Genomic DNA, 22,449 nt, shown 5'->3' with positions numbered 1-22,449 from the left:
TCCCACCTGTGTGTTCTCAGACAGATCATACAATACTCTGAGCTGTTTGCAAAACTGAGGATGAGAAGAATAACCATGTCCGGCTCACAGGAAGAGCCCAGTACATGCTAGTTTTGCTGCTGTTGCTATTGTGGCCATCAAACCACGGGCTGGTGGGGAAGGCGCCTGCCTAGGCATCGGTCCGCTGGGAAGGCTGCAAGTTTTACATTCTTCAGGGGCGGCTGGAGAACGCCAGGGATATCCCCGTAGAGATAGTCTAGAATAAACTTTTCTCGTGAGCCTACTATATGCCAGGCCTTATGGAAAAGAATTGCACGTATTTACTTTCTCACAACAATCCTACCTTTCCAGTTTATAGATACAGAAGCGAGAACACAAGAGTTGGGGTTCTAACTCAGGCTCGAGGGCTGGGCAGCCAGAGATCTTCCCCTCACGTCACGCTGCCCCCGCAGCACCATGCCACCCGGGCTTCCCCCGGGACTGGGCAGCAGGCCTCCCCAGGGGCTCCAGTCACTGTTGACCCCCACCTGGCCATCTGTGTCTGTCATTAGCCTTAAAGCTGCACTCCTGTCCTGGTCACTGGTTCATCCCCAGGACTAGCTCAGTGCTTGGCCTGGAGTGATGGCTGTCTAGGCAGGGGGCGATGACCAAGTGAGGCTCAGAGGGTGTGGACACGGGAAATGCACGCAGGAGCTCTCTGCCTCCATCCCCCCTCCTGCAGTGTGGCTGACGCCACTTCTACTCACAGGGCTGCTTGTGAGAATAAAGTGAAATCACGTCTGTGAAGCGCCCGTGGTAGGCCTGGCACCCTCGGCTGTTATATAATCAGCTCATCTGCCGGTTCACTGTTGTAGGTCCGTTGTTAAAGCAAGGCTGACTGTGCACAGAAAAGCACCACAGGTGTGATGCAAAGGATGAAAGGAACCCAGGGAGGGCAGTCAGGAGGTCGGGAAGGGAGGAAGGATTGGGAGATTTATTTAATGGAAGAAGGAATGGTCAATGCCTCTCATAGACATCGATTAGGCCAGCCCATGTCAACCATAAATCAACAAACGAGTGTTAGCAAGGACGTGAAGAAAAGGGAACCCTTGTGCACTGTCGGTGGGAGTGTCAACTGGTGCAGCCACTGTGGGGAGCAGTCCAGAGGGTCCTCAAAAAATTAAAAGTAGAACGGCCTTATGACCCAGCAATTCCACTTCTTGGTACTCATCTGAAGAAATCCAAAACACTAACTGAAAAAGGCCCATGCTCCCCTATGTTCATTGCAGTGTTAGTTGCAATAGCCAAGATATGGAAGCAGCCTAGGGGGCCATCAATAGACAAGTGGATAAAACACATGTAGTACATGTATACAGTGGAATATTAGTCAGCCATAAAAAAGATGAAATCATGCCATATGACCGCATGGATGGACGTAGGCGGTACTGTGCTAAGTCGAATAAGCCAGACAAAGACAAATGCCATATGATTTCCTTATATGTGAAATATAAAAGACTGAAATAAATGAACAAAGAAACAGAAATATGCTCATAGAGATAGAGAACACATTGGTAGTTGTCAGATTGGGGTAAGGTTGGGGGCATGGGTGAAAAAGGTGAAGGGATTAATAATATAAATTTCCAGTTATAGAAACAGTCATGGGGATGTAAAGTATAGTATAAGGAATATAGTCAATAATATTGTAATAACTTCATATGGTGTCAGGTGGGTGACAGACTTATGGAGGTAATCACTTTGTAAATTATGTGTGTCTAATGAGTATGTGGAACACCTAAAATTCATATCATACTATATAGCAACTGTAATTAAAGAAAATTAGACCAACCCATTTTGCTCTTCCAGATTGCATATAATCTATGTCGTTAGGATTGCCAGATTTAGCAAATAATACAGAATGCCCACTTCCATTTGAATCTCATATAAATAATGAATACACGCACACATATACACATTTAGTATAAATGTGACCACTATAACATTGGGAACATACTTATACTAAAAGCTCATTTTTCATTCATCTGAAATTCAAATTTCACTGGACACGCTGTATTTTATCTGGAAACCTTACATGCTGTTCACTATGAACATGGATCTTTATAAAATCACCCATAACAAAGGTGGCAGCATCCTGGACTGGAATTCATTTACACCTCCAATTTCAAGGCTAAATGTGCTCCTCAACTTATATGCTGTATTACATTGCAGTGACTATAATTTCAAGTCCTTATGCCCTTCAGACTCATTGATTTGCTCTTTGTTTAATTTCTATTATTCAAGAGCATGTGGTTTTAAAGGTGTATACAAATACCCACGGAGACTGTTTCAGATTACTTCCCTTCTAAAATAGGAGAGCATGTTCAACATTTGATAATTATTGTTTAAGAGAAAGTTATATTTAATATTTGAAAAGGAATATTGCAGGATTTAAGACATACCTAAGAAAGGGGGAAAAAATCAGGTCAAAATGGCATTTTACAGAGAATATAGATACGGTAAAGCCCCCGAATTTTGCGTAAAACCTTGATCATGCTTTCCAAGACGTCACGTCATTTAGTACCATCTGTACGGTCATGCACAGCAGCTAAGATTAGAGCTCCAGATAACAGTGATCTCATTTTTGTGATCATTTAAAACCACGTCTGCAGAGTTCTAAGCAGTGGGCAAGGGATGGCATCAACATTGTTCTGAAAGAGGACCCAAGGGTGCAACGATTCTTTTCCAGGCAACCAAAGCAACAGAAAGCGACCTCCATGCCAACGTGGGCACCGTGCCGGCAGACCGGAGCGGCGTCGGGACCTCCTGAGCACACCACACACGGCGGCAGCCTCATGTACACACAGCATAGGGCACTCCCATCGCTTTAAATGAGCCCCAGGTACGCACACCTGTTCCCCTGCAGCCCTCCCTCAGCATCACAGAACCGTAGGGGTTATGTCAGGATGGAGCTCTGATTTCACATAACAACTCTGTAGAAGTGGAGCTGCAGAGGTCCACGTTGGACATACTGATCCCTGAACAGGTGCAGAGAGAGGAGGAAAGGTGCTCTCCCATCCACGTATTGCACAGATGGGTGAGCGCCTTTTGTGTAGGTCGTCCCCAAATTACTGCTTTACCTTTGTTTCCCTAGAACAGGGATGTACATTTCAGCTTTTGACTACAGCTTCCTTTTCTTCCCCTTTCTCTGTTTACCCATTGCACTGTTTCGGCAGTGACACTAATTTTTTTTTTAAAAAAATGATTACAAACCTATCAGGTGGAAAATTGGTCTTTATTATAGCACAAATAAACATTACCTACTTGTCCTCTTCACCATGGTTTGAACCTACTACTACAGGGTGGGAAACATCTCTCGTCTCTTTGGATAGTCTGTGTATATTCACCATTTTTTTTTGAAGGACCAGAAAAGCATAATAGCAAGTTACATAAAATTTAAAATGTTATAGAGCAAATAAATAGATTGGCCGAGCCTCATGCTCACGTGTAGTCTCAGTAGGTGCATTTCAGCTTTTTTTTTTTCCATAGTGTGAGCTCAACAAACCATGCTTGGAAAGCAACAGAAGACTCTGCAGTGACACGTTTTACTTATTGTGATAAAAACATGCAAACAGAACAATAGTCTTCATTGGAGCCCAGAGAGCCATTAGAATGGCCAGATGGTGTCCCCCTGTATCAGAAGCTCTTAGATCTTTTCACCGAAAGTCCCAGATCAGACGTGCTAACCCTTTCTTTCACTTGGACCATCCTCATACTCAGGCAGCTCCCTCCCCGTGGGGAGGGGAGCCCAAAGCCAAGTGATGTAAACACCTCTCTCCACCTGGACGCCTGCTAGTGCTCAGAGCGCTGTAACTCGCTCTGCCAAGTCGCCTATGGCGAGACAAACACTCGGACCAGGGGAGACGGCGAGGCCTTCAGATCTTGTCTGTGAATTAATCAGAAGAGCTAATCTGTCACCTGGCATGACACAAACTGGCCTGGCGAGTGCCAAAGCTTTGGGTCCACTTGGGTCCTCGTCTTGGGGTCTGGCCCATGGTAGAAGGCGCCCTGAATAGGGGTGAGGGTCCCTAGCACATGGGGGGATGTGTATTGTGCTGGGCGAGGGCGGCAAGAGAAAAGACAGTAGGGAAAATACAAAATGAAAATGAAGGGATTTGTTAAGACCCAGCCTGGAAAGCATTTGAAAGTGGCCAGTGTCGTCTGCCAAGGCATGTGACCTCAGTCTCTGTAAGCTTTCCTGGAGATGACATCGCTAGTCTGGGCACTGGTGACGCTACGGGGCACAGAACTTCTGTGGCCCACAATGCAAATTATCTTGAAGTGGTGAGACCCCACGTGCGCTGGCAATGGGGCTGCAGAAAGTCTTTTGTTTCTTTATGTCAGAGAAAACCTCGAGTCCGTGCCTCGGCGGACTCTGGCATTAGCCTAGGCTAAAGAAAGCTGCAGGAGGAGAGAAGGAAGCAATCCTCCTCTCTTTTCATCTCAGTGTCTGCAGGTAGGAGAGTGTTCCTACCATCTGAATACAGGGCAGAAGCTCTTTCTTAGGCAACCTAACGGAGGAAAAGAGCCAAGGGCAGGGAGAGGAAGGGAGCGGGTACCGGCGGTAAGCTGCAAAAAGCATTGGTTACCAGGAATGATGATGAAGACAACTTTAAACTATTCACAAACTAAGAAATCTCTGTGCGGCGGCTGCCCCCAGGAACTCTACAGTCTTGATGCGGCTGATGGCTTTTGCTTTATCGCTTTCTAAGTCATTAGCATTGCTATGGGGAGGCGAGGGATGGGATGGGACTGAGAGAAGTTAGTACATATTAAGTAAAATGCTGCATAGCCTTGGCTGGGTCTTGCAAGCTGGGCTTCAGACAACTAAGGGGCCCCGTATCACAATCCAGTGATCTGTGAACTCCGTCTCTCTAAAGCCATTCTATTGCCCAAGTCTGCACTGGAAAAAATCTCGAGAATGGATAGGACTTATTTACCATGCTCTAGTCTTCGTAAAAATAAGTCCTATTCCAGCAGGCTACTGGCCTCTTGGGACGGGGAGAAGTTAGCTGCCGCTAAACAGACCCATCTCCCTTCAAGAGACTCCTCACAAGGCCACCGTCACAACCACCTGGGAGCAAACCCATACCTGCAGAGCTATTCTTCGTCCACGTCTGTTACAAACTGAGAATGGTGTTCGGGTGACTTGCTGTGCGTTTTGCTTAGGTGGAGTTTTACTGCATGTTTGCTCACAAATGTCCGAGAGCACAACTTACACTTGAATTTAGAGTCTGTGTCCTCTTCGCCAGCTATGGTTTCCGGAGACCTCTGAGCCGACGACACCCGGGAGAGCTCTTGGTCCACCTTGCCTTGCTGATCCACGGCCATGCGGGTCATGTCCTTCATTTGGAAACCTAGGTGAGACTCTAAGTGGCTGATGTAGGTAGACGGGGTTCTGAACTGGGAGGCACAGTCACTACAGTAAAAGATCGGGTGTCCTTTGTCCATGTTTTTCAGGAATTTTGTCCCGCCCGTTTTCCTAAGCTGGTACTTGACGTTCGCCAGCCAGTGGCTGATAGTGGTCATCGAGAGTCCCGTAAACTTGGAGATTTGCATGCGCTCTTGGGGGCCCAGGTCGGACAGAAGGTATTTGCCCTCCGACGTCTGGAAGAGGCTCGAGGCAAACTGAGCTTGCAGGATCAGCAGGTGCTGAGGGTTCCAGTTGGACTGCCGGCCTTTTCTTTTATGCAAAGTCGAGACTTCGCTGGAGACATCCTCAAAGCGCCTGACGTCCATTTCCAGCTTCATGGGAGGGACCCTGGAGGAAGCAGCGGGCTTTGGGGTGGTGGCTTTGGGGAGGACCTTGACCATGTCGGCGATGTCAGACAGAGCGTGCTTCTGAGGCGGGGACGTGCAGGATTGTGCTTGCGAGGACTCGGCTTTCTTGCTTTTGGACTTGGTCAGGTCGATGGGTTGGTCATTGTTCTCGAACAGGTAACGCCTGGACACGCTGGCTGGTCTCGTGGTGGCAGGACTCAACACCGGCTTGTCCATGACACTGAGATTCGACTTGTGGAACATGGAGATTGTGCTTGAGCTCGGGCTGGAGCAAGACGGGGAGCGCAAGGGTTCCGTGGCTTTGCCCAGGTGATTGTTCAGGACTGACTGCAGGGCGCTGAGCGGGTTGATGCAGGGCAGGGCCGAGGCGGGGCTGGCCAGGGCGCACCCGTTGCTGAGGGAAGACGCTGCCTCCAAGGGCTGGAGTTTCTCTTTCTCACCGCCCTCTTTCACCAGCTTGTCCTCCTCCTTCGGGGCACAAGGCTCAGCCTTTTTGGATTCGGAAGGGGTTTCACTGTTGGGGAAAGACTCCCCCTCACCGTGGCTGAAAGAGGGCGCCTCCTCCTGGGGACTCTCCTTCCCACAGTCCTTTGCCATTTCATCTCTGTCTTCTGGTTCCTTCTTCACTTGAGTGTACGGGGCCAGGTTTGTGGGCACGGACACCAGCGGCATTACTTTCCACTTGGGTGCAATCGGCCTCAACTTGTTGGCCAGATTGGGTCGAATCTGCAGTACCTGCGACCCCACCAGAGGCAAGGAAGGCTTGGTGCCCTCCGACAGCTGGTAGGCTGCGTGGATGCTGGGGTACGCGCTCCAGCTGGGAGCCCCGTTCTGGGCCTTGTTGATGGCTGTGGTGACAGTATTTTCCAAGGACTTCAAAATGTCCCCGCCACCCTTTGAGCCGTCTTCCAAGTCCTCCTCCCTCAGATACTGGTATTTTATTGTAGGGTCTAAAGGTTTTTGTAGAGGGTCTTCAAAGTCCTCGCTTTTCACAGCTTTCTCGTGCTTGTCGATCTCATCTGGCTTCTCTTTTTTACTCTCCTTCTTTATCTCAGTGGTGGAAGCTGTACAGTCGGAAGCTGAGTGACTCGTCGGCTTGGGAGCCAGAGCCTCGCTGTTGGGGGCGTCCGACAGGGACTGCATTTTCTCCACGGCGAGCGGGTCTAACACCAGCTGCTTCCCTTTCTTGGAGGCAGAGCTGGTGACCTTGAGAAAGTGACCCGTGACCATCATGTGGGTGGTGAGCTGCTGCAGGGTGTCGTGGGAGCTGCCGCACTCCATGCACTTCAGGATCTGGGACTTGCAGGCCTCGAACTGCCAGGTGTAGCTGGCGCCGTTCTGGTAGCCGTAGCGGTTGTTGGAGGACAGCGGCAAGCTGGCGCCCTTCGGAGAGGAAAACGAGTCCGCGAACGACCCTGTGGTGGAATCGGGGGAGCACGGCCGGTTGACATCGAAGACACGTTTCTTTGCTGGAGTGACGACTTTCGACGAAATGGTTGGTACCGGCTCCTTCAAAGGCACTTTTTGGTAATGTTTTGTTTTTATCATGTGGACGCTCAAATCTTGGAGGGAGTCGAAGGAGTCGCCACAGAACATGCATTTCAGAACCTTCTGAGCATCCTCTTTGTCCATATCTTGGAAGGCCCGTTTGCGGGGCTTTGAATAGCTCATGGGTCGAAGCTTGTCCTTTTTGCGGTTGTCATCTTGATAGTGGCCCGTCTCGTTCATGTGCACAGTCAACTCCACCAAGGTGTCATAGGCGGCGCTGCACTGGCGGCACCGGAACCTGCTGGCCCCGGTGAAGACGGTCCCACACATCTTACTGCTCTGCCGGTACAGCTGGACTGAGCTGAACAGGCTGGGCTTCGACACGGATCGGGAAGGCAGGTTCTGCTGCAGGCTTTTGGACAGCGCGTCTTGGTGCCAGTCGAAATCCGTCTTGCTGCTGCCATTGCGGGTGTCACAGTTCCGCCTGTCGCTGTTGGACAGCTTGAAGCCCAGACCCAGGCCTGACCAGTAGGAATCGGACAAGATGTTGGCGTAGACAGCTGTCATTCTGTCCATGCAGTTGTGGGCTTCGCTTGGGACCTTGGGCCGAGCGCTTGCCTTCTTGTCAAAGGCATCCCGGCCGCACATGCTCTTGATGTCTGACACGGGGTCGCTGGCGTCGCTCAGCAGAGACTCGTTCTCCGCGTCCTGATTGGACAGGTGGCTCCCTGGGGAGTTCTGGTAGCTGAAGCAGCCTTTCTGCTCCGGACCCGTGTCTAGTTCTTCGTCTGTCCCGGGGTCATTGCTGCTCTGAAGGTGGACCACGGAACCACTGTCTTCCTCCTCCTCCTCTTCTTCTTTTATCTCCTCCTCGTCCTTCAGCTGTTCCTCCTGGGCGTAGCCTGCAAGACAAGAAGAAGAGATGAAATGGCGATACCAGGTCACGTATTCCGTCCCGATTTCTCCACTTGGACTAAATGCTTTCCATATCCCACCGAAGAGCAGCAATTCAGTCTACACTTTTATGAAATGCCAGCAATGGATACAGGGAAAGGCCAAATGATGTCTTTTGTGCTTCCTGATGCCCTCTGCTTTTTAATTGGCAGCAGTCATAATTCTTTACACATGCTGAGAAGGCCAAGTTAAAAATGCTCATGTTTAAGGATGAGTATTCTAATACTCCTATAATGGGACAATCACTACATTCATGCACATGGCTTTCAGAAAAGCTGGACTAAAATTCAAATCCTATTAAAGACATTTCTCTACAGAGAAGGCCATGGGCTCATAAGAAAACTAAGACTTTACCCTTAGCATCTCCACGGTGAGCTTTACTGAGACACCTGGCTATGCTGGCGTATCATCGTCCTAGTAAGTCACTTATGAGGTCTCACAAGTAATTCAGATGCACAGCCCTTACAATGTTGATAGCCAGCATCTTTGTGTTACAGCGTTTCTGTTTGTGGGGTGTTATACAGCAGGAAGGGAAATTATGAGGTCTTGCATAAGATCTTCCACTGATAGCCCCAAATTATGTAAGCTCAGCAAATGTAATGATTTAAAAATAATAGCAAATGGTGTCCGAGTGGGAGATTTGGGGACTATCGTGTTCTTCTCAAACAGGTTCGTGAAGACCTTCACAGACAAGGCTGAAAATTCCCCCTGGATCTTGTGCCTGTAATTTCAAATGCACTGTGATTTGTGGGGAACCCGTCACGAGGTGTCAATTATACGTTTGATTTGTAGATGCAAAATGCTACTGGGGACGTGTGCTTTCCCCTCTCTGAAAGGATTTAGGACCAGTAATTGCATAGGGAAAATGAAGGCACGAGAGAGCGGTGCAAAGGGAATTAATGGGCAAGTATCCATCAATGGAGATGAGGAATGGGACTATTTATGCCCATGTGCTCATTTTCTTCACCTGGACTTTCAGAGCCTCGTGGATAAAATGCAACCAAAGAAACAAGGGCGGTTCGGCCTTAGATTTGCAAGGCCCTTGTGAGCTCAGTACAAAGCTTCCCTTACGAGCTTCTCTCTCCCCCTCAGTGCAGGTGGGCACTTGGGAGATGCCCTGGGTGATGGCATTATTGCCATTCACCGGGGAATGGGAAAAGAATGATCACCCAAGGGAGGTGTGTCTCGTTGGTAAGCAAAGGGTTAGGAGGGAGGGGTCGGTTAGGGGACAAGCAGCTGCAGCAGAGGGATATTCAGTGGGTGATCACTCTCTCCTAAGAATTCTGCTACCTGCCCTGTGAATACATTCTCTTGATTCATCTACTACCCACACGAAATAGGAACCATCACCATTTTCACTTCACAGATGGGGAAGAGGAGGCTTTCCGGTTAAGGAATGTGCTCCAGGCCACCCACCTAGTCTCACGGTGTCCCGACATGAACCCAGTCCAATGGATGAGAGGACCCATGGTCTTAACCATGAGGCGCCACTCTCTGTTACCAACCAACGAGTAAGGACACATGGCAGGGACCCCAAGGTTAAAGGTGCAGCAGCGGCATGTCCCTGCAATGTCACTAAATGGAAAACCACCTTGAAGAGGGGAATTGTGGGAATGCCGGAAGCCAGAGCTCTCGGTTTGGAGGGCAGAATCCCATAAAACAAGAAGAAATGTAACAACTCAGTCCAGCCACCAGGCTCACAGCTGTGTTTGGTGTTTGGTTGCTATTGGCGGTGCATGCCTGCTTTCCTAAAGTCGACGAGGGGGTTTTCACGAAACAGGTGTGCTGGCTTCTAGTTCCCCAAACTCATTTCAAGCAGCAAACGCTGCTCAATCTAGTCAAACAACCATCAACGAGTGGTCACCACTTGCGAAAAAACCCGGTTAAAATACTGAATGACTGAACTGGACCACCCCCCTCATGCCCAGTGCATTTCCTTGTTCTTGGACTGATTTACATGTTTGCGAAAGGAGTCCTATCATGAAGTTCAAGGAGAGTGCCTGTTATGAAGTCGATAAACGAATTGGTTATGGAGCCAAGCAAAACGCTTCAAAGAATCAGGCACATTTTATCAACCAAGCAGGGTCACTTCTGAGAATCCGAAGGGCTTTATCACCCCCACGCTGGGACGACACACACTGGCTGGGACCACTGTTCCCAGCGCGGCCACACTGTCACCATACTCGGGGGAACGCAATCACAGCAACAAGGGAAAACGTGCGTGCACGTGCAGACACACAGCCGTGAACAGACGTGGGGGAGAAAAGAGGGCTTTCCGTCATCGCGTTGGGTTAAGGGTGTTGCTCAGTTTCACTCGTCTCAGTATTTCCAGTGTCTAGCACAGAACCTGACACCGAGTGAGAAGGGAAAGCACTCCTGGTAATTCTGTCCGTGTGTCGATGAAAGATACGGGTGCGTTTACGCAGACGCACAACACGCCCAGCCAACACGGTCATGTTCTTGCACAAGGAGAAGAGAGGTGTTCTTTCCTTCTGCTGACGTTCGGAAGCCGAGTGTTCCGGACCAGCTCAACGTCGCAATCCACTTTGTCCTTCTGAATGGATTCCCCAGAAGAAAAGTCGGAGACAGCGAATGCCTCCCCCACAATACGGGTAAAATTTTCTGCCTAATTAGACATTGACATGTTTACTATAACCTTTACAGAAGAGTAACTCGTGCTGAGAGACCCTTTTTGTCTGCTTTCTTCTGTGGAACAGACTAAAGCGTGTGCACCGGATAAGGTGGCGCATTGAAAAGCCTTATTTAAAAAAAAAAAGTGCCCAAGCATCCATCAAAAATCAGTATATTTGAACAATGGTTGAGGGGTCTGGAGAGTTTTTGAAAACACATTTTAATATTATACATTTAAAACTGCTCACTTGACTTAAGCGATTTCTGTTTGCCACTGGCGGCTGAAGCAAGAGAGAGAAGACGGTCAGAATGGGGTTGATCTGGGTGTATAATGAGTGTCTGTCTGTCTGTCTCTCTCCATTGATGATTCGTTTAATCAGATTGCTTCACGTGTGAATCTTGGTGAAGTGGGTGAGCGGCAAGTTTATGCTGATGAATACTTATTTCGCAAAAGACGACGATCGCAATTACGCCAAGACACAATGAGGAAGGCCTGCTGTCCGCTCTGCCTCCGTGACTGCGGGTCAAAGGCCAAACATCTTCCCTTCCAACCTGAACTTCCATTTCGTCCCTGACCACTCACTGCCCGGCTGGCCACAGGGAGCTTCTCCCCTCCCAAGACAGCTGAGTCATGAGCAAACCCCATCAGTCCAGTGAGTAAATGACCGACACAAGAGATCACTTCTGTCCCTCTCACTGGTCACTAGGGTGGCTAAATGACTCCAGTCCGCTTTTCAAAGAGCTGCTGGACTACCCTCTGTATTAGGTGGAGACGCTGCTCTGTTTTAGCTCCTGCGATGTTTGTCTGCTGCCCTCGTGAGAAAACTCAGACCCTCAGCACGGTGTGCAGGAGTGTGCGCCAGGTGGCCACGCCTCTCTGTCCTACGGCTCTCACCTTGCTGCCCTCCTTGAAAGCACCTGAGCCTCCTTGCTCCTGCTTCCTCCGCCAACCCTTCACCTGATGGTGCTTCTTGGCAACTGCAGATTTCTCTGCCTGCAGACTTCTTCCTCTGGACACTCCCTTAGTTGCTTCCTTTTTATTCTTCAGGTTTCAGCTCAAATGGCTCTGGATGATATCAACTTACTCTCTGAAATCCCTATAGCACTCGGTATGCTCTGAAATCTTGCTTGGTTTTGATTGTCTCCTCCCCCTAAATGTAAAGAGAAAATGTCTGTACCCATGAAGACAGAGAACTGGCTTCTCTTGGCACGGAGGGCACAACCCGGTCCACAAACTCTCTGAGTGAGTGAATGACTAGCGCACGAGAGGAAATGGGATTCTTCCAGGGGCGAACTTGGGCTCTGCTTCTCGGCCAGGTAGTGGCACCTGTGATGAGTCAAGTCCCTCGCCCCCAACATAGACCAGGTGTGAATTGCAACTACTCCGATCAACTTTATTCAACGAGGAATCCGGAATAAATCCGTTAAGTCTTCTTTTTGAAAAAACTCAGCCACCAACTTTCTTGTTGCTAGATATGTCTGGGCTATGCATTTAGATTTTCAAGTGGGAAGACTGCAAGAAGCATCCAGGCTGCAAAGTATCAGAAGATGCACTCTTAATGTGAGCAGACTTTCATTTGAGAAAGATTCACACGTGGGTACCTTGAAAGCATGGACTAATCTGCCATGAATCAAGTGCATTAGCTGTTCCAAGATACACGCTGCACAGATGTTGGGGAGCCTGCCCCTAAATTCTTGGTCAAAAAAAAAGAAGAAATGCATAGGAGAAATACACATGCTACAATTTTTTGAATTTCAGAAATAAACCCTTAAATTTTAGAAAGTACCTCTTATATCAAAGGTTAAAACCAAACAAAGGAGAAACAATTTAAAATAAAATTACCACCTCAATTACTCAAAAAATGTCTAGCCAGAATGATTTAAACAAAATTGTGCAAAATAATTCAGGGGTGGCCTGATGTTAGATATCAGATTTTTTTGCTGGGCATACACATTGGTGGTTGCCTTGAACATCCACAGGAAAGTGTCCACAGTAAAAACACGGACAGTTTTTAAAGTTGCCGCAGAGGTGAACAGTTAGAACCCGTGAAGAATCTAAAGCTCAACAAGGCTGATTTTCAAACCCTAGACCCGAATTCGACCAAGCCCTCATTTGAAAACATATCCAGTGCTGTCAGGATCATTTTCGCCAATGTGCCCCACAAAATGACAGTTTAAAATCATACGAAGATTCCACAGTGTGCAGGGCAGACGTAAATTAGGACATCGCAAGGGTTTCTTGCCATGTGCCCAATAGGTGTGCTAAGGGATGACACAGGGGAGGAAGGTCTCCCTGTCACGAGTCTCTTGTGTTTTGGTGACCGTGGTCTAGAAATCTGTTAACACGTCTATTATTATTGGCACTAATTGGCACTCTGGTTGGCAGGCTGAGTAAAGAGATGGAGGATTTAGTCCGAGGAGGCTGAGCTGCTCGGCCGTGGTGGCTGGGCCCTGAGTGGGGCCCCTTTGGAGGGCCACGTGGGGAGGACACGTCAGCTTTGTGTTTCAGGAGGTGATAGGGCTGGGGGGCTGGGGGGTATCCCGACTTCACTTCACAGACTTCACTTTACAAAGAATCCAGGTACGTGAGCCCGGGCTCGGCCTCCCTGCTGTCTGAAGACATCATCGAGGTTCCTGCACATTTCTAAACAGGAAAACATTCAACTGGAAAAACAACATTCAGGATACATGCATTTTTATTCCCACCACACCCCCTGTGTATAACTCTTGGACATGAGTGTGGCTTGCACACGAGTGAGGGAGGGGGGCTTCTCCCCTCCTCTGTCCGAACGCAGGAAGCGGATGAGGTCTTTGTCTAAGATGCATGGGGCACAATGGCGGGAGGCTGCTCCTGATCCCGTAAGTGCTCAGTGGAGATGGAGAACTTTCTGAAAGCCATCAAGTATAACAACACTCTCGTATTATTTCCTGCAGACCATTCAGTTAATTGGAATGTTTTACAGGCACGAGGGATGCCTGACAGGTGGGGTCTGGGTGAAACCAGAAGCCCATTGACTTGATGTGCTCTTGTGTGTGTGTGGGTGGTGCTTTCCCGGGCCACCAGCACAGTTCTTGGGACCATAGAGCTGCTTTCTGATCAAGTCTTCTGCCTATTCCCCCGTCCTGGTCACCAGCACAAAAGGACGAAGCTAGTTCAAGTCCCAGGAAGGGAATGCTCTGGCCTGCCTTAGTGGTCCATCTGTTCATTCATTTAATCAAGAAACACTACGCAGTTAGCAGGTGCCAAAGACCTTAGTTGCATTTCATTGGGACTTCACCACAGCGCTTCTCCAAAGGCCAAGGAGGGGAAGGAGGTGAGTTATGGGAAGAACTAGGGTTGGAGAGGGGAAAAGGTCGCACAGCACTAGAGGAAGGCAGGTAACAAATGGGCAAAGCAGGTCAGGTGGGAGAATGATAGTCTTTGACTGTGAACTCAAGTAGAGCTGGCACTGCGCTAAAGAGACACGGAGGGGCTCCGGGCAACTGGAACGTTTATGCCACCTTGAAAGACCCCAGCTGCTACTCAAGGCGCAGCCAGGACGGACTAGGGTTGTCAGCCACTTTGTCTGGACAAACCATGTGGATGGGACCAAATAGACCGGGGCCCACGGGAGGTGAAGAGACTGAAGACTGGGCATGCTTTTCCGGTGGTTTCTCACACCAGCTCTCTGACTTCGATTGCCACCTGTCAACCCCAAACAGCAGTGAGTCTCTCCGGCTGCCTGCCTCACAGGGCTGCGGCAGGGCAAAGGAGGAAGAGGAAGAGAAAGTCCACTGTGAACGCTCGCTACTCAAAGGGTGGTCCTTGGACCAGCAGCTGCAGCAGCACCTGGGAGCCTGTTAGAAATGTAACCTCACAGTCCCTCCCCAGGTCTACAGCCTAGAAGTCATGAAAACAGAATCCAGGGGTGATTCATATGCTCAAGTAAGGTTGAGCAGCCTGCTGGACATGGCAAAACTGTAATTGGTAGAAGATATTTAGCTGACTGACTTCTCCCTGCCCGGGTTCACATGAGTGTGTGGGTACCAGCTTTGTAGGAAGAGCATCTGACTCCGAGAGCTGCAACTCCTTTCCTTGCCAGGGGTCAAAGGGCAAAACGCCTGCGGCTTAGACAGCTGCTTCCAGTTTGTAGTGGGCAACACTGAGCAAGAGGAAAATAAAAGTCACCGGTTCAAGGGCTGATCAGTTAATGAATTCATAGGACGGCCTACTGGCCTCGGTTCGAATCTGCCAATTCCTGCTGACAATTTCAGAAAGGTGCCGGAACTTTCAGAGGCTCAGCTTCCTCATCTATAAAAGGAACATGGAAAGAGTATTTGCTGTCCAGCATAGGTGGGAGTAGCACATATGACAGAGTATGTAAGATGCCAAGGCTGTGGGACTACCTCCTGACTTCCCAGCCTATTCTAGGCTCTTTATAAACATCGCACATCCTGATGGCTGCCCAAACCCACAGATGGCTGGGATCAGTTGACCTTGGCAGTCGCTGTCATCCCTAACTCCTGTTCCAAGCCAACAGCTTTTCAATGATATTTGCACTTGAGATGAACCAGCTTTGTCTGTGTCATGCATAAGAAAAGAGTTTCCTCCTGTTTGGGGTTTGTTACTCGACATTAAATCATTCCTGCAAGGAGCTGGTGGTACATGTGCTGGGAACTTGTGCAGAAGTGATGTGCAAACATCCAAGAGCAAGTTATTAGGTCGTTACCCGTAATGATAATGTCTGCAATCTTCAAGAAATAAAGTAACCCACAATCTGAGGGAAAAGGGCTTTGTTAGAGACCTTGGGTGTTGCTCTGAGACAGATGACTAATGTTCCAGACAGAAGGTCTCCTGGGAAAATGCTTCGTATTCGGCTACATGGAATTTCAGTGCGGCATGTATTATTACTGGGCAATGTCCTGGTGACAATTTAAAAAAGCAGAGTGAGAAAATATTCATGAAGAAGGGTGAGAAGAGGGCCACATCATAAGCTTTGTGGTCGTTCCAGCTTAGAAATCATTGTCCCTATATTATCCTCGCACAGAGAGACACATACATCAGAAGCAGGAGATAAAATGTCGTGAAATGAAACAGGGAAGAAGAAACTAGCTGGTAGGACTGAAACTTTCCAACCAAAGTTCCAGGTGTAGGCTTTGAGTTTTCAAGTTGTAGCCATTATTTTTTGCAAAACGTGCACACTGATTTTCTATACATCCCCTCCCCTCCCCGAATAGGGGGGAACTACGTATGTAGTTTTCTCGGAGACTGGGAAGTTTGGAGGGTTTCTTTTGCCAAGAAAAGGGACAGTGAATCATTGTCCAAAACAACCTTCAGAAACTGTTTGAAGCTGGAGCACCATCTGTATTGTTTCAGACAGATATTCCCATTTTACGCAAACTAACAGCATTAGCACAGCCATCCCACGGAGCTGGGAGGTGGTTCTTGCCTGGCTTGGGGTCAGACATCTCTCTCTTCCTCTCTCTCCTCTCCTCTCTACCCTTCCCCCACCTTTTATTTTATTTTTTTGGCAAATGCTGCTTCTCTCTTTGAAATATTTCATGCAGATAATGGATAATGACCGCTTCTCATTGCCTTTTCTCGAAAACGTCTAACTGCATTAGCCAAGAATGGACACATGTTAACTTGCTTCTTTTGCTAAATTCATGGCTGTGACCACGTCCCATTAAGACAGAAGGAAAGCGAGAAAAAAAGACCACTGTTCCTCAGAGAAGATACACCTGCAGGGTTGGAGAGAGATCTGGGCTTTGCTTCTCCGCTGAAAGGTCCCCGCTGTCTCTGTGATCACAGAAGTCGGAGGTGCAAAGACCCTTTGTGTCGTGTGGTGAAGTCCCTGGCCAGCGAGGGCTCTCCTTGCCCTGGCATTCCTCAGCTCTGTGAGTAACGGCACAGATGTTGGACCTCCCAACTCTTCTCCTCTGCGGTGGATTCTCCAGCAGCATCGTCACCGGGGACAGCCGGCTGAGAGGACCACAGTGTACAGAACATTCCTTCCCTCCCTCCCACCTGGGAGGGGAACGGGGTTTCCACCCTGGTACAGTCCGGTCAGATCTAAGGACTGGGAAGAACTTTTTGTTCAAGCTTTCCAGATGTGCTTTCATCCTTTTATTGACACTTAGGAGCCACACAACACACCCCTGGAATCCTCAGTGACCAGAACTCCCATCACACCCCTGTGCAGTAGAGAACAGCTTGCAGCGAGCTTATTCTCTACTCTAAAAAGGGCTAAGGGCTACCAGCCACTGAGAGCAAATATATGTGTAAGAAGAGCTGGGGGGCTAATTTCTTTATGTGTGCCACATGACTTGATCCCCACCATAGCTCTGCGCGTCGTTCAAATCCTTTCTTTACATGAGCTGATGAAACTGAATTGGCAGAGAATGTTAATTCCATCTCGGGAGACACACAGCTGAACTGGGACTTGAATTTGGGTCTGTTGGATACTAGGGTCTATGTTGGATTCACCCCTTTCCCCCACTCTCTGTATCTAAGTCATCAGTTGGAGATGTCAATGCTATTTTAAAATAAATCTAAATGCTGCTTGTGCTCACCCATTTCCACGTCCCCCGCCCCCCACCGGTCCAGGCTGCCAACATCTCTTCCGTGGCAGATGCTGTGGCCTCTTCGCCGGTGGCCAGCCTCGTCCTCCTCTGGTCTACTTCCCTGAGATGCCCTGTCTTTTCTCCCTCTTAGACTTACGTCCACCACTGATATCCCATCACTGACATCCCATCACTGTCCTCTTTGCTGAGGGCTCAGAGCCAAAATGCTAATGCCTGTTGCCTGAACTCACCACATTCTTTCCTTCCTTCAGGCCTTTGAAATTCTTTTTCTCCTACTTGGAAGCTTTTGCAGTTTTCTTATGTCAGAATCTTTCTCACCCTCGGAGTCTCAGCTCAAACGCCTGTCCTCAGAGGGGCGTCCCCAACTGCTGCAACTCTGGCTCAGTCCCCCCGTCCCTGACTGCCAAGGTTGTTGCCTGTCTCAGCACCCCCACCCCATTTTTTCCTCGTAGTCCTGATCTCTACTTGTCAATGCTTTTTTCTCTCTCACTTGATTATTTGTCTTCTCGGTAAGACACTAAGCTCTTTGAAGCAAGTTCAATCTATCGGGTTCACCACTGTATCTCCTGCCATCCAGGTACAAGTTGTTCAAAGATCTGTTGCATATCTAGGGAGAAATAAGTGAGTGAGTGTGTGCTCGCATCAATAATGCAGGGTTTTCTCTAGCTGAGAAACGTAGGGTTTACTCATAGGTCTCTTAACCCGCTTTCCAGCCATAGAAAACAACAAAGCCTCTTCAACAGAGCATCCCTGTGGATGGTTGAGGTGTCTGCACAGTCTGCCAGACAAGCCAAGGAGGCCGGGGTCAGACGGGGTGCAGACTGAGGGTCCTCAACAAGCACCTTTCTCCTTCCATCCAGTGCCTCTCACACTCTGCTTCTGCCTGCCTCCCACCCCACTATTTGACCTTTGATTATTTGGCACGAAGCAGACCAAGAACTCGGCTCTATAAAAACATGTAGACTTATTTTCTTGTCTTTGCACTGCAGGACAGATGAGTTTATATGATCATTTCCTGGCAGCTAGATCCCATCAAATAACACATGGTCCCCGAGCCAGATGGGTCGCTGTCACACCGTCACCCAGCGTGGCTCTCACCCACGAGTGGATCTGTGTCCCAGGGGACATCAGGCAACGTCTGGAGACACCTCTGGTTGCAGCGACTGGAGAAGAATGGCTACTGGCATCTAGTGGGAAAAGAGGCCACCGGTGCTGCCCCACGCCCGCCACACGGCCGAGAGTCGTTTCAGCCCCAATGTCAGCAGCTGAGAAATGCTGCAAAGTCAAGATCAGCTGCAGCTGTGGGATCTGGCGCCGAGGAAGGGTGACACTCATCTAATGTCCAGCTGTCAATGACACAGGCGGCTGCACAGAGGAGAACAGTATCTCCAACTCAAGGAAAACTAGAAGTGAACGACTGTGCGTCACTTTTACAGGTGTTGTAACACGCAATCGAAAAGCCCATGGTCTGGGCCAAGCCTGCCTGAGTCCAGATGAGACCTTTGTCACGTCTCACCTTGTCGTCTTGCGTGTACTAACGACCTCTGTGGGTCTTGGACGTTTCCTCCATAAATTGGAGATGAGGATACACCTTCCTCAGAGACGAACTGAGAGAGCTGGGGAGAACTCAGAAGGCTGGTCACCATAAGCCCCTCTTCCCTAGGACCAGCACAAAGCCCTGGATGCGGACAGCAACATTATGGGGCTGGCTTTCTCAGGGCGTTTAGACTTTACTCTTTCAAATGCTCTCTGAAAAAATTAAAAAGTCCATCAGGCTCTCAGCATTATTCTCAATCAATTCCTTCTGGGTTCATTTAAATCTCCTTATCAGACTGAGTGCTTTTTATACGACAAGACACAAACAAACACAAAAAGGTACCAATGGAAGGGATTAGCATTTCCAAATAACTCCAGTAACTCTGTCAAATAAATCCTGACCTAGTTCAGTTCTTAATTAACTAGGTTAGCTTTTAAAATAGGCAACTTATATAAAAGGGCGAGTCTGATCCAAGGCCAAACCCCACACCGGACAGTTGGACGGAGCAGTTCTTGGAAACAGCCCAAATTCTGGGAGCTACAGACATCTTCGATCTTTTTGAATCGCCAGTTTGAATAATCTAACGGGAAAGTCTCCAGGGCCTCTGACCCTTTGATTTTAGGTTAGGGCCACTTTAAGAGTTCTTTTCAAAGCTTGTCACCCCTCCTCTGTCCCTGCCTCTAAAATATGTAGGTAAACAGGGAAAGTCTTGAGGTCACTCTATCAGCACACCCTGCCCCCCTGCACCAAACAGTACCGACTGGCTGCTGTCTCAGGAGAGGGCGGAGGGCGGGGGGCGGTGCCCCCCCAGAAGACCAGCTGGTGACCAACACCCCCCAGTAGTGAGCACTGGTGGGCAGTTCCTAACACAGCCACCGTCTTGTCCTTTGTATTCTTTCTGGCCTTTTTTTTGCTGCTTTATGTATTTTTCTCTCCTTTTAAAAAATTTTTGTTGTTAGGCAGCTCCCAACCCCCTCTCATGAAAGCTGAATTCTCCTAAACAATAATGATACATGTACGTATTTTTTCTTAACAACAGTAGCAAAACAGGCGGTGTTCTGCTAATTGGTTAGTTAATTTGCTTTGGGCTGTAAGAGAGATTTTTCTTTTTCTGGAGGAATCATGAAAAGAGAACGGGAGCTCTCTGACCTGGAGGCAAGGGAGGCGTGATCAGAAAAGCACCTTCTTCTACTAGCTGGTAACTCCTTTGAATGATGCTTACGAGATACAGCGGCAATTAGCAGTTATACTGAAAGATCAAGTTTCAAGGAGGGCACTGTGGCCTTCCTAGGGTCTCATCAATTTTTGTTACTTACAACATTTATAAATGAAATTTGCTAATTCCTGGGCAAAACTGAACAGGTCATCAGTATTCCAGGTTACATCATATTAGATAATGTTGGTCCCCAATCTATTAAATGTGTGTGGGACTGGCACCACCTGTGTGTGTGTGGGGGGACCCCAACTTGTCTAAGCCAATCACCTGGCAATAGTGGCTTACACAGGTGATTCAGGCCTAACCTAAGACAACAGGTGCCCTTCTTGTGCATGAGTATGTAATCTCATGAACTGTTGACAGCAATCATACTAGCATGGAGGGAGGCAGCCTAAAGACCAAGCGAACATACACAGGAACACAGAGCCCAGAAAACGGCAATCGAAGCTAGAACCTTGATCCAACACTACCTGAAGCTTGACTGTCTTTGTATTTTGGAATTTCCTGAGCAAATAATCCCCTTCACTGCTTAAGATACTTTGGGATGGGTTATTTGCAACAGAGTGCTCCATGGTATATCTACTGGTCTATGTATATTTCATAGTTTTGTATAGCTGTTATTTCATAAATTGGATACATTTTTATAAATACTTGCATGTTAGCCTTGCTATATACATTGTATGAGGCATTTGTTTTATTACTTGGTGTGTACATTTGTTAGTCCTTAACAATTATGATGGCAAAATATTTGTTTTTTTTTTTGTCTGACCGAGTATAAGGTGATCTCCTTTTGCTACTCTGTCCAATACTTATCCATTACGATAAGAAAGTCAATGCTGCAAAATCTGGGCTTGGTGCTCCCAGGAAAGCACCCAATTCCTTACTATTTACACAAAGGTTATTTCAAACTCTGAGCACATTTGACAGGCCCTCTCCTTGTTAAGGTCTTGTCCACGCTCTCAAACACAATCTCCCTTTCTCTGTGACCCATAGGACTTGGCCCACATTTACTACTAGGTGAATCAAGTTGTGATTCTTGAGCCCAAGCCCCAAACGGTAAGCTCTTTAGGAGCAGGTGGGCTGTGGGTGTTTACGTCCATGTGCCCCGCCCCTGGAGATTCTAACACAAATGCTCTCCTCTCTCCTTTCCCGCTTTTTGCTCCACAGCTTTGCACAGGGACTTGCACGTAGCGCTCAGACTCTTGCATAAATGGAACAGCAGCAACAATGTTTACCCGAAGAGGGGCCCAGCCCACACTTAAGCGGTCCCCACCTGCTCACCGAATCAGAGACAGGCCTGGGGCCCCGCCTCTCTGCCCGGCTGGTACCACACACACTCTCGATGGCTCAGCTGGGGGTGGTTTTGTCCCCTGGGGACATCTGGCAAATGTCTGGAGACATATTGATTGTTGTAAGTGGGGAGGCGGGTGTGGATGCTACTGACATGGAGTAGGTGGAGGTCAGGGATGTTGCTAAGTGTCCTACAGCACACAGAACAGCCCCCTCGACAAAGAACGATCTGGCCCAGATGTCCACCGTGTCCAGGCTGAGACCTCACACCGGAAATCTCTCTCTCCAGTGTGACCCTGAGCCCCAGGAGTCCGGGGGCGTGTCTGTCTTGCTCATCGCTCCACCCCCGGTGCCAAGCATAGCTCTTGAGGGGACTGCCAGCTGCTTTAGTCAGAACATCAACTGTTCTCCATCGGGGGCTCTCCTGGGGGCGGGCATGCTCTGCCCTTGCCCACTGTCCCTTCGGCTTTTGCGATGTGGGTGAGTTAATAATGGAAATCCTCTTCCTTCTCCATGCTAGAGTAGGTTGTTTAGCAGGTTTTACTATCTAAGGGGTAAGGTCAGTTTGGGACTGACGCGGGAACAGTGCTGTCGGAGCAGACTGCAGACACCCTCTCCCCTCCAGGTGCACTGGGGAGGGTTCAGCAGGGCACAGATTCGGGTCTTTGGGAGGCTGATGTAATGAGGCCCCCACGCATCCGGACTGTCTTCTAACCAGAACGATTCAGACAACGCGTGTGTGTTTGAATATCTAATATTCTGTTTGAAGAGCAAAGATGTAAAACAGCCCTGGCTGGTGTAGCTCAGTGGATTGAGCCGGGGCCTGCGAACCAGACAATCGCGGTTCGATTCCCAGTCAGGGCACATGCCTGGGTTGCAGGCCAGTTCCCAGCAGGGGATGCACAAAAGGCAACCATACATTGGTGTTTCTCTCCCTCTTTCCTTCCCTTCCCCT

General features: G+C 48.8%; 1 protein-coding gene across 3 annotated transcripts in view; it reads right to left on the bottom strand.

The window, feature by feature from the left end:
* TSHZ2 (teashirt zinc finger homeobox 2) overlaps positions 1 to 22,449 on the bottom strand; it is a 410,141-nt gene that overhangs the window by 154,587 nt on the left and 233,105 nt on the right. The window contains exon 2 of one of the 3 annotated variants that reach the window (XM_037133668.2): positions 5,126 to 8,204. In XM_037133668.2, the coding sequence (XP_036989563.2) occupies positions 5,134 to 8,204 (3,071 nt within the window). In that variant the 3' untranslated portion in view covers positions 5,126 to 5,133. Of the gene's footprint in view, positions 1 to 2,987; positions 8,205 to 22,449 lie in introns of those variants that run through there. The other 2 variants (XM_037133669.2, XM_037133667.2) reach the window with 2 other exon arrangements.

The sequence above is a fragment of the Artibeus jamaicensis genome, unplaced genomic scaffold, assembly GCF_021234435.1.
Source record: "Artibeus jamaicensis isolate MK-2021 breed Jamaican fruit bat unplaced genomic scaffold, CSHL_Jam_final contig_685, whole genome shotgun sequence".
Classification (NCBI taxonomy): domain Eukaryota; kingdom Metazoa; phylum Chordata; class Mammalia; order Chiroptera; family Phyllostomidae; genus Artibeus; species Artibeus jamaicensis.
This window is presented reverse-complemented; position numbering and strand designations above follow the sequence as displayed.